At 41.5% G+C, this 12,563-nt stretch overlaps 1 protein-coding gene across 2 annotated transcripts in view; it reads right to left on the bottom strand.

The window, feature by feature from the left end:
* Positions 1 to 12,563, bottom strand: part of LOC311107902 (zinc finger protein 711-like) — a 60,478-nt gene that overhangs the window by 33,615 nt on the left and 14,300 nt on the right. For both annotated transcript variants that reach the window (XM_084150498.1, XM_084150499.1), the window contains exons 5-7: positions 8,082 to 8,231; positions 6,377 to 6,520; positions 5,929 to 6,066 (exon numbers count right to left, since the gene is read on the bottom strand). In XM_084150498.1, coding sequence (XP_084006624.1) covers positions 5,929 to 6,066; positions 6,377 to 6,520; positions 8,082 to 8,231 — 432 coding nt within the window. The remainder of the gene's footprint in view (positions 1 to 5,928; positions 6,067 to 6,376; positions 6,521 to 8,081; positions 8,232 to 12,563) is intronic.

The raw sequence follows: 12,563 nt of genomic DNA, 5'->3' as shown, positions 1-12,563 counted from the left end.
GTGAAACAGACTGTTATCTACATATAAACAGCAGGGCAGGTGAAACAGACTGTTATCTACATATAAACAGCAGGGCAGGAGAAACAGACTGTTATCTACATATAAACAGCAGGGCAGGTGAAACAGACTGTTATCTACATATAAACAGCAGGGCAGGTGAAACAGACTGTTATCTACATATAAACAGCAGGAGAAACAGACTGTTATCTACATATAAACAGCAGGAGAAACAGACTGTTATCTACATATAAACAGCAGGAGAAACAGACTGTTATCTACATATAAACAGCAGGAGAAACAGACTGTTATCTACATATAAACAGCAGGAGAAACAGACTGTTATCTACATATAAACAGCAGGAGAAACAGACTGTTATCTACATATAAACAGCAGGAGAAACAGACTGTTATCTACATATAAACAGCAGGAGAAACAGACTGTTATCTACATATAAACAGCAGGAGAAACAGACTGTTATCTACATATAAACAGCAGGGCAGGAGAAACAGACTGTTATCTACATATAAACAGCAGGAGAAACAGACTGTTATCTACATATAAACAGCAGGAGAAACAGACTGTTATCTACATATAAACAGCAGGGCAGGTGAAACAGACTGTTATCTACATATAAACAGCAGGGCAGGTGAAACAGACTGTTATCTACATATAAACAGCAGGGCAGGAGAAACAGACTGTTATCTACATATAAACAGCAGGTGAAACAGACTGTTATCTACATATAAACAGCAGGTGAAACAGACTGTTATCTACATATAAACAGCAGGAGAAACAGACTGTTATCTACATATAAACAGCAGGGCAGGTGAAACAGACTGTTATCTACATATAAACAGCAGGGCAGGAGAAACAGACTGTTATCTACATATAAACAGCAGGGCAGGTGAAACAGACTGTTATCTACATATAAACAGCAGGGCAGGTGAAACAGACTCATCTACAGTGAGGGAAAAAAGTATTTTATCCCCTGCTGATTTTGTACGTTTGCCCACTGACAAAGACATGATCAGTCTGTAATTTTAATGGTAGGTTTATTTGAACAATGAGAGACAGAATAACAACAACAAAATCCAGAAAAACGCATGTCAAAAATGTTATAAATTGATTTGCATTTTAATGAGGGAAATAAGTATTTGACCCCTCTGCAAAACATGACTTAGTACTTGGTGGCAAAACCCTTGTTGGCGATCGCAGAGGTCAGACGTTTCTTGTAGTTGGTCACCAGGTTTGCACACATCTCAGGAGGGATTTTGTCCCACTCCTCTTTGCAGATCTTCTCCAAGTCACTAAGGTTTCGAGGCTGACGTTTGGCAACTCTAACCTTCAGCTCCCTCCACAGATTTTCTATGGGATTAAGGTCTGGAGACTGGCTAGGCCACTCCAGGACCTTAATGTGCTTCTTCTTGAGCCACTCCTTTGTTGCCTTGGCCGTGTGTTTTGGGTCATTGTCATGCTGGAATACCTATCCACATCCCATTTTCAATGCCCTAGCTGAGGGAAGGAGGTTCTCACCCAAGATTTGACGGTACATGGCCCCGTCCATCGTCCCTTTGATGCGGTGAAGTTGTCCTGTCCCCTTAGCAGAAAAACACCCCCAAAGCATAATGTTTCCACCTCCATGTTTGACGGTGGGGATGGTGTTCTTGGGGTCATAGGCAGCATTCCTCCTCCTCCAAACACGGCGAGTTGAGTTGATGCCAAAGAGCTCGATTTTGGTCTCATCTGACCCCAACACTTCCACCCAGTTCTCCTCTGAATCATTCAGATGATCATTGGCAAACTTCAGACAGGCCTGTATACGTGCTTTCTTGAGCAGGGGGACCTTGCGGGCGCTGCAGGATTTCAGTCCTTCACGGCGTAGTGTGTTACCAATTGTTTTCTTGGTGACTATGGTCCCAGCTGCCTTGAGATCATTGACAAGATCCTCCCGTGTAGTTCTGGGCTGATTCCTCACTGTTCTCATGATCATTGCAACTCCACGAGGTGAGATCTTGCATGGAGCCCCAGGACGAAGGGAGATTGACAGTTATTTTGTGTTTCTTCCATTTGCGAATAATCGCACCAACTGTTGTCACCTTCTCACCAAGCTGCTTGGCGATGGTCTTGTAGCCCATTCCAGCCTTGTGTAGGTCTACAATCTTGTCCCTGACATCCTTGGAGAGCTCTTTGGTCTTGGCCATGGTGGAGAGTTTGGAATCTGATTGATTGCTTCTGTGGACAGGTCTCTTTTATACAGGTAACAAGCTGAGATTAGGAGCACTCCCTTTTTTGTACAGATCCTTGCGACATGGGGCTGTGCATTATCATGCCGAAACATGAGGTGATGGCGGCGGACGACGTAGGTGAACTTCCCTGAGACTGTTTCTGACAGTTTGTGCAGACATTCTTTGGTTGTGCAAACCCACAGTTTCATCAGCTGTCCGAGTGGCTCGTCTCAGACCATCCCGCAGGTGAAGAAGCCAGATGTAGAGGTCCTGGGCTGGCGTGGTTACACGTGGGCTGCGGTTGTGAGGCCGGTTGGACGTACTGTCAAATTCTCAGAAACAACGTTGGAGGCGGCTTATGGTAGAGAAATTAACATTCAATTCTCTGGCAAAAGCTCTGGTGGCATTCCTGTAGTCAGCATGCCAATTGCACGCTCCCTCAAACTTGAGACATCTGTGGTATTGTGTTTGTGACAAAACTGCACATTTTAGAGTGGCCTTTTATTGTCCACAGCACAAGGTGCACCTATGTAATGATCATGCTGTTTAATCAGCTTCTTGATATGCCACACCTGTCAGGTGGATGGATTATCTTGGTAAAGGAGAAATGCTCACTAACAGGGATGTAAACAAATTTGTGCACAAAATGTGAGAGAAATACGCTTTATGTGCATATGGAAAATTTCGGGGATCTTTTATTTCAGCTCATGAAACATAGGACCAACACTTTACATGTTGCGTTTATGTTTTTGTTCAGTATAGATATAAACAGCAGTGGAGGAGAAATAGGGTTTAGCAAATACTAAAACAAGCACTACTCTTGAAAGGTCTGTGTGTGCGCCTGTACACGTTTTACTATACTGAACCAGAAGTCCTCACAAGAATAGCAAACCAACTAAAATTCAGAGAAGTGAGGACATTTTGCCAGTCCTCACTTGTAAAAAGGCTATTTTAGGCTTAGGCGTTAGGTTTAGGGAAAATCTGATTTTGGGAATCAACTGTTGGTCCTCAAAAAGTCCACACAAGTATAGTAAGACTCAGGGCTCTACATGTGTCCATGTCCATAGTGAAACGAGAGATGAGAACCTCTGTGAATACCGGTTAACCTCGTATTTAGAAGTTATTTTCCTGTAACAATTGTATTCCGTTTCATATTTTTAAAACACAAGCCCTCTGCTTCAGGTCTTTATTATCGTGCCGATTTTAATGACATCATTACATTTATTTATTGTTGTGGAAAAAACAATTGCTTGTTTTCATTCCATTTGATTAAAATGTATTAGAATGATTCAGTGTCCTGGTTTTATGGTGAGAACGTCCGTGGCGCGCATGCAATGCAACTTTTGGAGATGTGTGAATGCGATCTGTAAGATGGTTCCAACATACATGAAATTAGTTTGAATAGGAAATATAGCAAAATGAATAAGAAATGTAGTCACTGACAAGGTTAGAAATAATTATTTTTAATTGAAATAATAATTTTGTCCTTCAAACTTTGCTTTTATCAAAGAATCCTCCATTTGCAGCAATTACAGCCTTGCAGACCTTTGGCATTCTAGTTGTCAATTTGTTGAGGTAATCTGAAGAGATTTCACCCCATGCTTCCTGAAGCACCTCCCACAAATTGGATTGGCTTGATGGGCACTTCTTAAGTACCATACGTTCAAGCTGCTCCCACAACAGCTCAACAGGGTTGAGATCCGGTGACTGTGCTGACCACTCCAGTATAGACAGAATACCAGCTGACTGCTTCTTCCCTAAATAGTTATTGCATAGTTTGGAGCTGTGCTTTGGGTCATTGTCCTGTTGTAGGAGGAAATTGGTTCCAATTAAGCGCCGTCCACAGGGTATGTCATGGCGTTGCAAAATGAAGTGATAGAGTTCCTTCTTCAAGATCTAGAAGGTCAGCATCCCGGAGTCGCCTCTTCACTGTTGACGTTGAGACTGGTGTTTTGCGGGTACTATTTAATGAAGCTGCCAGTTGAGGACCTGTGAGGTGTCTGTTTCTCAAACTAGACACTCTAATGTATATATCCTCTTGCTCAGTTGTGTACCGGGGCCTCCCACTCCTCTTTCTATTCTGGTTAGAGCCAGTTTGCGCTGTTCTGTGAAGGGAGTAGTACACAGCGTTGTACGAGATCTTCCGTTCTTTGGCAATTTCTCGCATGGAATAGCCTTCATTTCTCAGAACAAGAATAGACTGACGAGTTTTAGAAGAAAGTTCTTTGTTTCTGGCCATTTTGAGCCTGTAATCGAAGCCACAATTGGTGATGCTCCAGATACTCAACTAGTCTCAAGAAGGCCAGTTTTATTGCTTCTTTAAATTAGCACAACAGTTTTCAGCTGTGCTAACATAATTGCAAAAGGGTTTTCTAATGATCAATTAGCCTTTTAAAATGATAAACTTGGATTAGCAAACACAACGTTCCATTGGAACACAGGACTGATGGTTGCTGATAATGGGCCTCTGTACGCCTATGTAGCTATTCCAATAAAAATCAGCCGTTTCCAGCTACAATAGCCATTTACAACATTAACAATGTCTACACTGTATTTCTGATCAATTTGATGTTCTTTTAATGGACAAAAAAATTGCTTTTCTTTCGAAAACAAGGACATTTCTAAGTGACCCCAAACTTTTGAATGGTAGTGTATATAATAATAATAATAATAATAATAATAATAATAATAATAATAATAATAATAATAATATGCCATTTAGCAGATGCTTTTATCCAAAGCGACTTACAGTCATGTGTGCATACATTTTTACGTATGGGTGGTCCCGGGGATCGAACCCACTACCCTGGCGTTACAAGCGCCATGCTCTACCAATTGAGCTACAGAGGACCACCCATATAAAACATATTTGGAAGCAGTATAACGGTGAGTGGAGATTCTCCCTTTCTCTTTACATTGGATCTTTGGCCAGCTACTGTGAAAAGTTTGGATGTGCGTAAAGCCATAGCCTGCGTTGTTTAAATATTATATGCCCACAGGAAGCAATTATGGTGCCTGTAAGTGTATTTAGACATAGCGTATTTAAAAACAAGTTGTTTCGTTTTGTTTAGAATTTTATTACAATTATTCGCTCTCTTTTTAGGACTTAATAATAATTAATTTAATGCTTATTGCCCTAATGCAATTTACAGTAGGCCTAGCCCCTATATCATTGTGATTGTTATGTATATATTTCCACATTAAAGCCATGCAATTACTTAGAACAATGTGGACTGCAAACAGGTTCAAGTCAACATATTTAGCAAAGACTACATTTTGTTATTTTGTTTCTGTAAACTGTTTAACAAACTATAAACAGACTAACATTGGAATTGGAGTCCAAGGCAATACATAAAAGCCTGTAAATATACAACTTGAAGCAAACACATATTTAGCCATGGAGCATGTTATGATTGGCCAGTGAGGGGCCAAGCCTCGACAGACTCACAATTTGTTTATTCATCAAATTCCAGCCCTTTCACACCATCACTGCAACGTACATTTTTGGTTGTGAAAATAGCTAAAGTACTTCTGATACATCCCCGAACCGATAGCGCTACCACCAGCGCTTGGATTTACCATTGCGTTAGGTTTGTTAAAATAGAGCCCATAGTCGTGTGTCTTATATCCAGCTGAAGGAATACTGTTATTACTGAATATAAAACCAGTTGATCACACAACAGGAGTGATCCTTATCCTTACCATAGGCTGCAGCCCAGGAGATAGGGACAAACATCTTGCTGTTCGGAGAGTCATCTATCTGGTTCTCCTGGACTGCAGAGGCCTCCTCCTCTCCTACAATCACCTCCATGTACACCTGCTCTGCCATGTCTGACACATCTGTAAACACACAGACAGATTCAGTAACAACCCTAACCCTCCTCACCTACAACCCTACACCTACTCAGCCCTGTCAGCCAGGTTTGGAAAACAGAGTGACACAGAGACATGTACAGAGACATGTACAAACACATTCTTGATTTGCCTGAAGCCCTGTTCAAATCCTTTTGAACAGCACCAGTGAAAAATACAATAAAATTAACCTATCAAGTCGTGTTTGATCACATGATTGGACAGGTGAAATGAAGGGTTCCACTAAAAAGCATTTCATAGATGGGAGTTATTTAATAGAAGAAGAGTGTATACTCACTGATCTCTTCCTCTGACTGGGACTGGTCCTTCACAGCCATGTAGACCATCTTCTCCCCCCGGCCATGTCTGCCTCCTCCCCCAGACTCCAACATAGCATGGTGGCCGTTATGGAAGCCACTCTCAGACACCACCTCTGTCCCACCTACAGACACAGACAGTAACCACGCTTCAATCCACAGTTTGTAATGCTAGTAAAGTTTCAGATTGTTTAATAGTCACATGTGCAGGGTTGCAGGTGTGATTGCAGGGCACATTGAACATCTTAGGCTTCGAGCTTCAACATGCAGGACTAGTAAAATAAAATAAATAAATAATAAAAAAAAGGTAATAAAAACATTAGATATATACATAATAACAACTGATGAATAAATAAAGTCATACCGTATATTTAAATAAAATCACGACAGCTGTGATGGAAACAGGAAGTTTCGGTACAATTTCATAAATGCCGACAGATCATTAGTTCGTTCGACATGTTGGGATCTTTTTGTGTCGGTAAAATGTATTATGCGAGAAATGGCGGTAGAAACCCTATTATGTGCAAATATTGATATAATAACCATCATATCGAAGTAAACTTTGGAGTCACGCGATGATATGTTGTGTGGTCCTCCCACTACGACTCGGGAAACCGTGCAGTTTATTAGGCTACAAATTAAATAAATGATGATGAACTTCACAGGGTGGTGGAAGTGCACGGTGATGTTGATGCTCTTTTCCAATAAATATCGAGGGTCTTATTCTGGTGACATGATGATCAACGCTTGAGAAATAAATATCCATAATAATCTCATCATGTAGACTAGCCTGCCCACACAGCCTATCTGTACTGTATCTGCGCGCTGTTGTGCCAAGACCAGAGTAGGCACATTTGCTAATTAACGCAACAGTTTGTGACAAAACTATCGGTTGAGTTGAAAATGTGATGAAAACACATTGAACTTTACCTTTTTATTTAGTACATGAAAACGTAAAACGAAACAGTACATTGTGTGCACTACACCATCACACACTGATATTTATCTGCAACAAGTCCATTTGTTGGAAATAGCACTGGTGGGAAAATGCGCACATTTATTTATGCAGATTTTAGAATACCTGCATGAAAATCTGTTGTCACACACATTTTATGCGATCTCTCTACTCCTCTAGGGAACACTTACCATCTAAAGTATAATTTCCATATATGTAGCTGACACTTCACATTAGAAGATAATAGTTTGATGCCATTCACAATATGCAAATGATGCTTCACGGTTCAATTGACGTGGCTCTTGAAATGTCGGCCTCGTCGATGAGAGAATGGCGTTTTCAAGACAACTGGGAACTCTGAAATAACCGAGGTCAAATCATGACGTCGGAAAGTCAGGTCGGAAAGTCGGAGCTCTAGAAAGATGCCAGAGTTTCCGAGTTGGAATTCCGAGTTGGATGACCATTTAAACCGATTTTTCCCCAGTCTGAGCTAATTTTTTTCTGCGTTCCCAGTGGCCTCCTGTAGCTCAGTTGGTAGAGCATGGCGCTTGCAACGCCAGGGTTGTGGGTTCGATTCCCACGGGGGGCCAGTATGAAAAATGTATGCACTCACTAACTGTAAGTCGCTCTGGATAAGAGCGTCTGCTAAATTACTCAAATGTAAAATGTCTTGAACGCACTGATGTCGGAGAGTTCCGAGTTCCTTCGAATGCGGAAGTAGTACCACTCACCTATCTCCACATCGTCATCGGCCTCGGCTTTGAAGATGTAGACCTTGATGACCTCAGACCCGTCCTTGTTGGAGCCTTCGTCCTGCATCACCTCAGTAGTGATCTCCAGAGGAGTGTCTCCTATGTCCAGCTTCTCACCAACGTCATCCACTGGATGGACGGACGGACACACACACACACACACACACACACACAGTAAGAATACAGCAGTGATCTCCAGAGGAGTGTCTCCTCTGTCCAGCATCTCAACAACGTCATCCACTGGATGGACACAAAATAACACATCACAGCTTTTACCCAGCAGCAGGGTAGCGGTCAATAACAAGGACTTGGAAGGCAAAAATGCCCAGAAGAGTTCATGAAATATACTCTCAAAATGGACTTCAGAAACTGGCTACAAACTAACCTTCAGCTATATTCTAGCCTATTCATTTGCAGTGGATGTAAACAATTATTCAAATTAGGGCTGACCCCAATTAGTCGACTGGTCGATTGTTTGGTCGTTAGGCTGTTGGTCGACTGAGATTGTTTTAGGTCGAGCAGTAACAAATAAATAAATAAATAAACACACAGCCACAGTACCAGTCAACAGTTTGGACACACCTACTCATTCCAGGGTTTTTCTTTAATTTTACTATTTTCTACACTGTAGAATAATATTGGAAACATCAAAACTATGAAATAAGACATATGGAATCATGTAGTAAACATTTTTTTTTTTTTAACAAATCAAAATATATTAAAATAGCCACCCTTTGCCTTGATGACAGCTTTGCACACTCTTGGCATTCTCTCAACCAGTTTCACCTGGAATGCTTTTCCAACAGTCTTGAAGGAGTTCCCACATATGCTGAGCACTTGTTGGCTGCTTTTCCTTCACTCTGCCGTCCGACTCATCCCAAACCATCTCAATTTGGTTGAGGTTGGGGGATTGTGGAGGCCAGGTCATCTGATGCAGCACTCAATCACTCTCCTTCTTGGTAAAATAGCCCTTACACAGCCTGGAGGTGTGTTGGGTCATTGTCCTGTTGAAAAACAAATGATAGTCCCACTAAGCCCAAACCAGATGGGATGGCATATTGCTGTAGAATGCTGTGGTAGCCATGCTGGTTAAGTGTGCCTTGATTTCGAAATAAATCAGACAGTGACACCAGCAAAGCACCCCCACACCATAACACCTCCTCCTCCATGCTTTACGGTGGGTAATACACATGCAGAGATCATCCATTCACCCACACCGCTTCTCACAAAGACACGGCGGGTGGAACCAAAAATCTCTAATTTGGATCCAGACCAAAGGACACATTTCCACCGGTCTAATGTCCATTGCTCGTGTTTCTTGGCCCAAGCAGGTCTCTTCTTCTTATTGGTCCTTTAGTAGTGGTTTGGTTGCAGCAATTCGACCATGAAGGCCTGATTCACACAGTCTCCTCTGAACAGTTGATGTTGAGATGTGTCTGTTACTTGAACTCTGTGAAGCATTTATTTGGGCTGCAATTTCTGAGGCTGGTAACTCTAATGAACGTATCCTCTACAGCAGAGGTAACTCTGGGTCTTCCATTCCTGTGGTGGTCCTCATGAGAGCCAGTTTCATCATAGCGTTTGATGGTTTTTGCGACTGCACTTGAAGAAACTTTCAAAGTTCTTGGAATTTTCCATATTAACTGGCCTTCATATCTTAAATTCATGATGGACTGTCGTTTCTCTTTGCTTATTTGAGTGGTTCTTGCCATAATATGGACTTGGTCTTTTACCAAATAGGGCTATCTTCTGTATACCTATCTACCTTGTCACAACACAACTGATTGGCTCAAACGCATTAATTCCACAAATTAACTTTTAAGAAGGTACACCTGTTAATTGAAATGCATTCCAGGTGAGTACCTCATGAAGCTGGTTGAGAGAATGCCAAGAGTGTGCAAAGCTGTCATCAAGGCAAAGGGTGGCTATTTGAAGAATCTCAAATTTAAAATATATTTTGATTTGTTTAACACTTTTTTGGTTACTACATGATTCCATCCGTGTTATTTCATAGTTTTGATGTCTTCACTATTATTCTACAATGTAAAATAAATGTAAAAATCAAGAAATACCCTTGAATGAGTAGGTGTGTTCAAACTTTTGACTGGTAGTGTATTTGCGGAGCCTCCAGAGGCATGCAGAGGCCAAATCGAGCTCTGTACCACATCGCCATGCGCCTCCAAAATGTTGTAACAATGAGGAGGGCTCTGTATAGCTCCGCATTGACATGATTGGTTGACGGTAGGTACATCCTGTATAAACACAAACTAACTTCCTTGACAACAGCTCTGCACTGCTCCGCGAAGCGCAAGAAGTATGAATGCCCTGATTTCTGCTGAGGCCAAATCACTGTAAATGCTGCATGGCCAATGCTGACTTTGGATTGACCATGCACCCAGTAGCACAATTCACGTCTCTCTCCAGAATGCGTTCTCTCCCGCCAATTTGTGCACATTGTTTCAGAACTTCAACTTGTGTGAATTGTTTGCTTTTAATTGTTAGTGTCTTATCAATTCCCCATTACATATATCACCAGTAGTACATTTACCGTTAATGCCTATAATTTTTAAATCTACAATGTTTGTTACTTTGGTTACGGTCATTTCTTTTAATCTAGGCAATATTATTCCAGTCTTCCTGTTCTCATTGTCAGAGTGGACACATTATTTGCAGAGTGCACAACCTATGCTACACTTGTGAGAAACAACTTTTGGTTTATTTAAATCAATTTACGAGTTCTGTCAATTTAGTCATTGTCTTTTGTTTGGAGCGCTCGTGTCAATGTTGAGTAAGGACGCGCACGCATAGAAGTAGGCCTATAGGCTACCTGGCATGAGTGCAAATGTAGACATATAAAAAGTGCCCATTTGGGGATCTGATAGTATTTCTGATTGGCTTAACGCACCACCACTAATGACCTGTGGAGCATCTCAAAGTAATGTTTTCTTCACCTCAAACAGCAAGCAATCAAAGTCTTTTTTTTTTACATCCATTGAGAATTACAATAGTTCCTCAATGTATTTGAAAAATATTTCCAGCTCTCTCCCCTTCGATAACCAACTCAGCGTGAAAAATGTCATGCTCTGATCCAGTGAAAACGTCATAAAATAGGCTTGACTTGGACTGAAATAGGTTCCAGTACTCATTTTGGGTGCTGGTACTGTTTATATTTACAGTTAAAGTCGGAAGTTTACATACACTTAGGTGGAGTCATTAAAACTAGTTTTTCAACAACTCCACAAATGTCTTGTTAACAAACTATAGTTTTGGCAAGTCGGTTAGGACATCTACTCTGTGCATGACAAGTAATTTTCCCAACAATTGTTTACAGACAGATTATTTCACTTATAATTCACTGTATCACAATTCCAGTGGGTCAGAAGTTTACATACACGAAGTTGACTGTGCCTTTAAACAGCTTGGAAAATTCCAGAAAATAATGTCATGGCTTTAGAAGCTTCTGATAGGCTAATTGACATCATTGTGTACCTGTGGATGTATTTCAAGGCCTACCTTCAAACTCAGTGCCTCTTTGCTTGACATCATGGGAAAATCAAAAGAAATCAGCCAAGACCACAGAAAAAAAATGGTAGACCTCCACAAGTCTGGTTCATCCTTGGGAGCAATTTCCAAACGCCTGAAGGTACCACGTTCATCTGTACAAACAATAGTACGCAAGTATAAACACCATGGGACCATGCAGTTGTCATACCGCTCAGGAAGTAGATGCGTTCTGTCTCCTAGAGATGAACGTACTTTGGTGCAAAAAGTGCAAATCAATCCCAGAACAACAGCAAAGGACCTTGTGAATGCTGGAGGAAACAGGTACAAAAGTATCTATATCCACAGTAAAACGAGTCCTATATCAACATAACCTGAAAGGCCGCTCAGCAAGGAAGAAGCCACTGCTCCAAAACCGCCATAAAAAAGCCAGACTACGGTTTGCAACTGCACATGAGGACAAAGATCGTACTTTTTGGAGAAATGTCCTCTGGTCTGATGAAACAAAAATAGAACTTTTGGGCCATAATGACCATCGATATGTTTGGAGGAAAAAGGGGATGCTTGCAAGCCGAAGAACACCATCCCAACCGTGAAGCACGGGGGTGGCAGCATCATGCTGTAGGGGTGCTTTGCTGCAGGAAGGACTGGTGCACTTCACAAAATAGATGGCATCATGAGGAAGGAAAATTGTGGATATATTGAAGAACATCTCAAGACATCAGTCAGGAAGTTAAAGCTTGGTCGCAAATGGGTCTTCCAAATGGACAATGACCCCAAGCATACTTCCAAAGTTGTGGCAAAATGGCTTAAGGACATCAATGTCAAGGTTTTGGAGTGGCTATCACAAAGCCCTGACCTCAATCCTATAGAAAGTTGTGGGCAGAACTGAAAAAGCGTGTGCGAGCAAGGAGGCCTACAAACCTGACTCAGTTACACCAGCTCTGTCAGGAGGAATGG

This window comes from Coregonus lavaretus, assembly GCF_964263955.1.
Source record: "Coregonus lavaretus genome assembly, chromosome: 32".
Taxonomy (NCBI): Eukaryota; Metazoa; Chordata; class Actinopteri; order Salmoniformes; family Salmonidae; genus Coregonus; species Coregonus lavaretus.
This window is presented reverse-complemented; position numbering and strand designations above follow the sequence as displayed.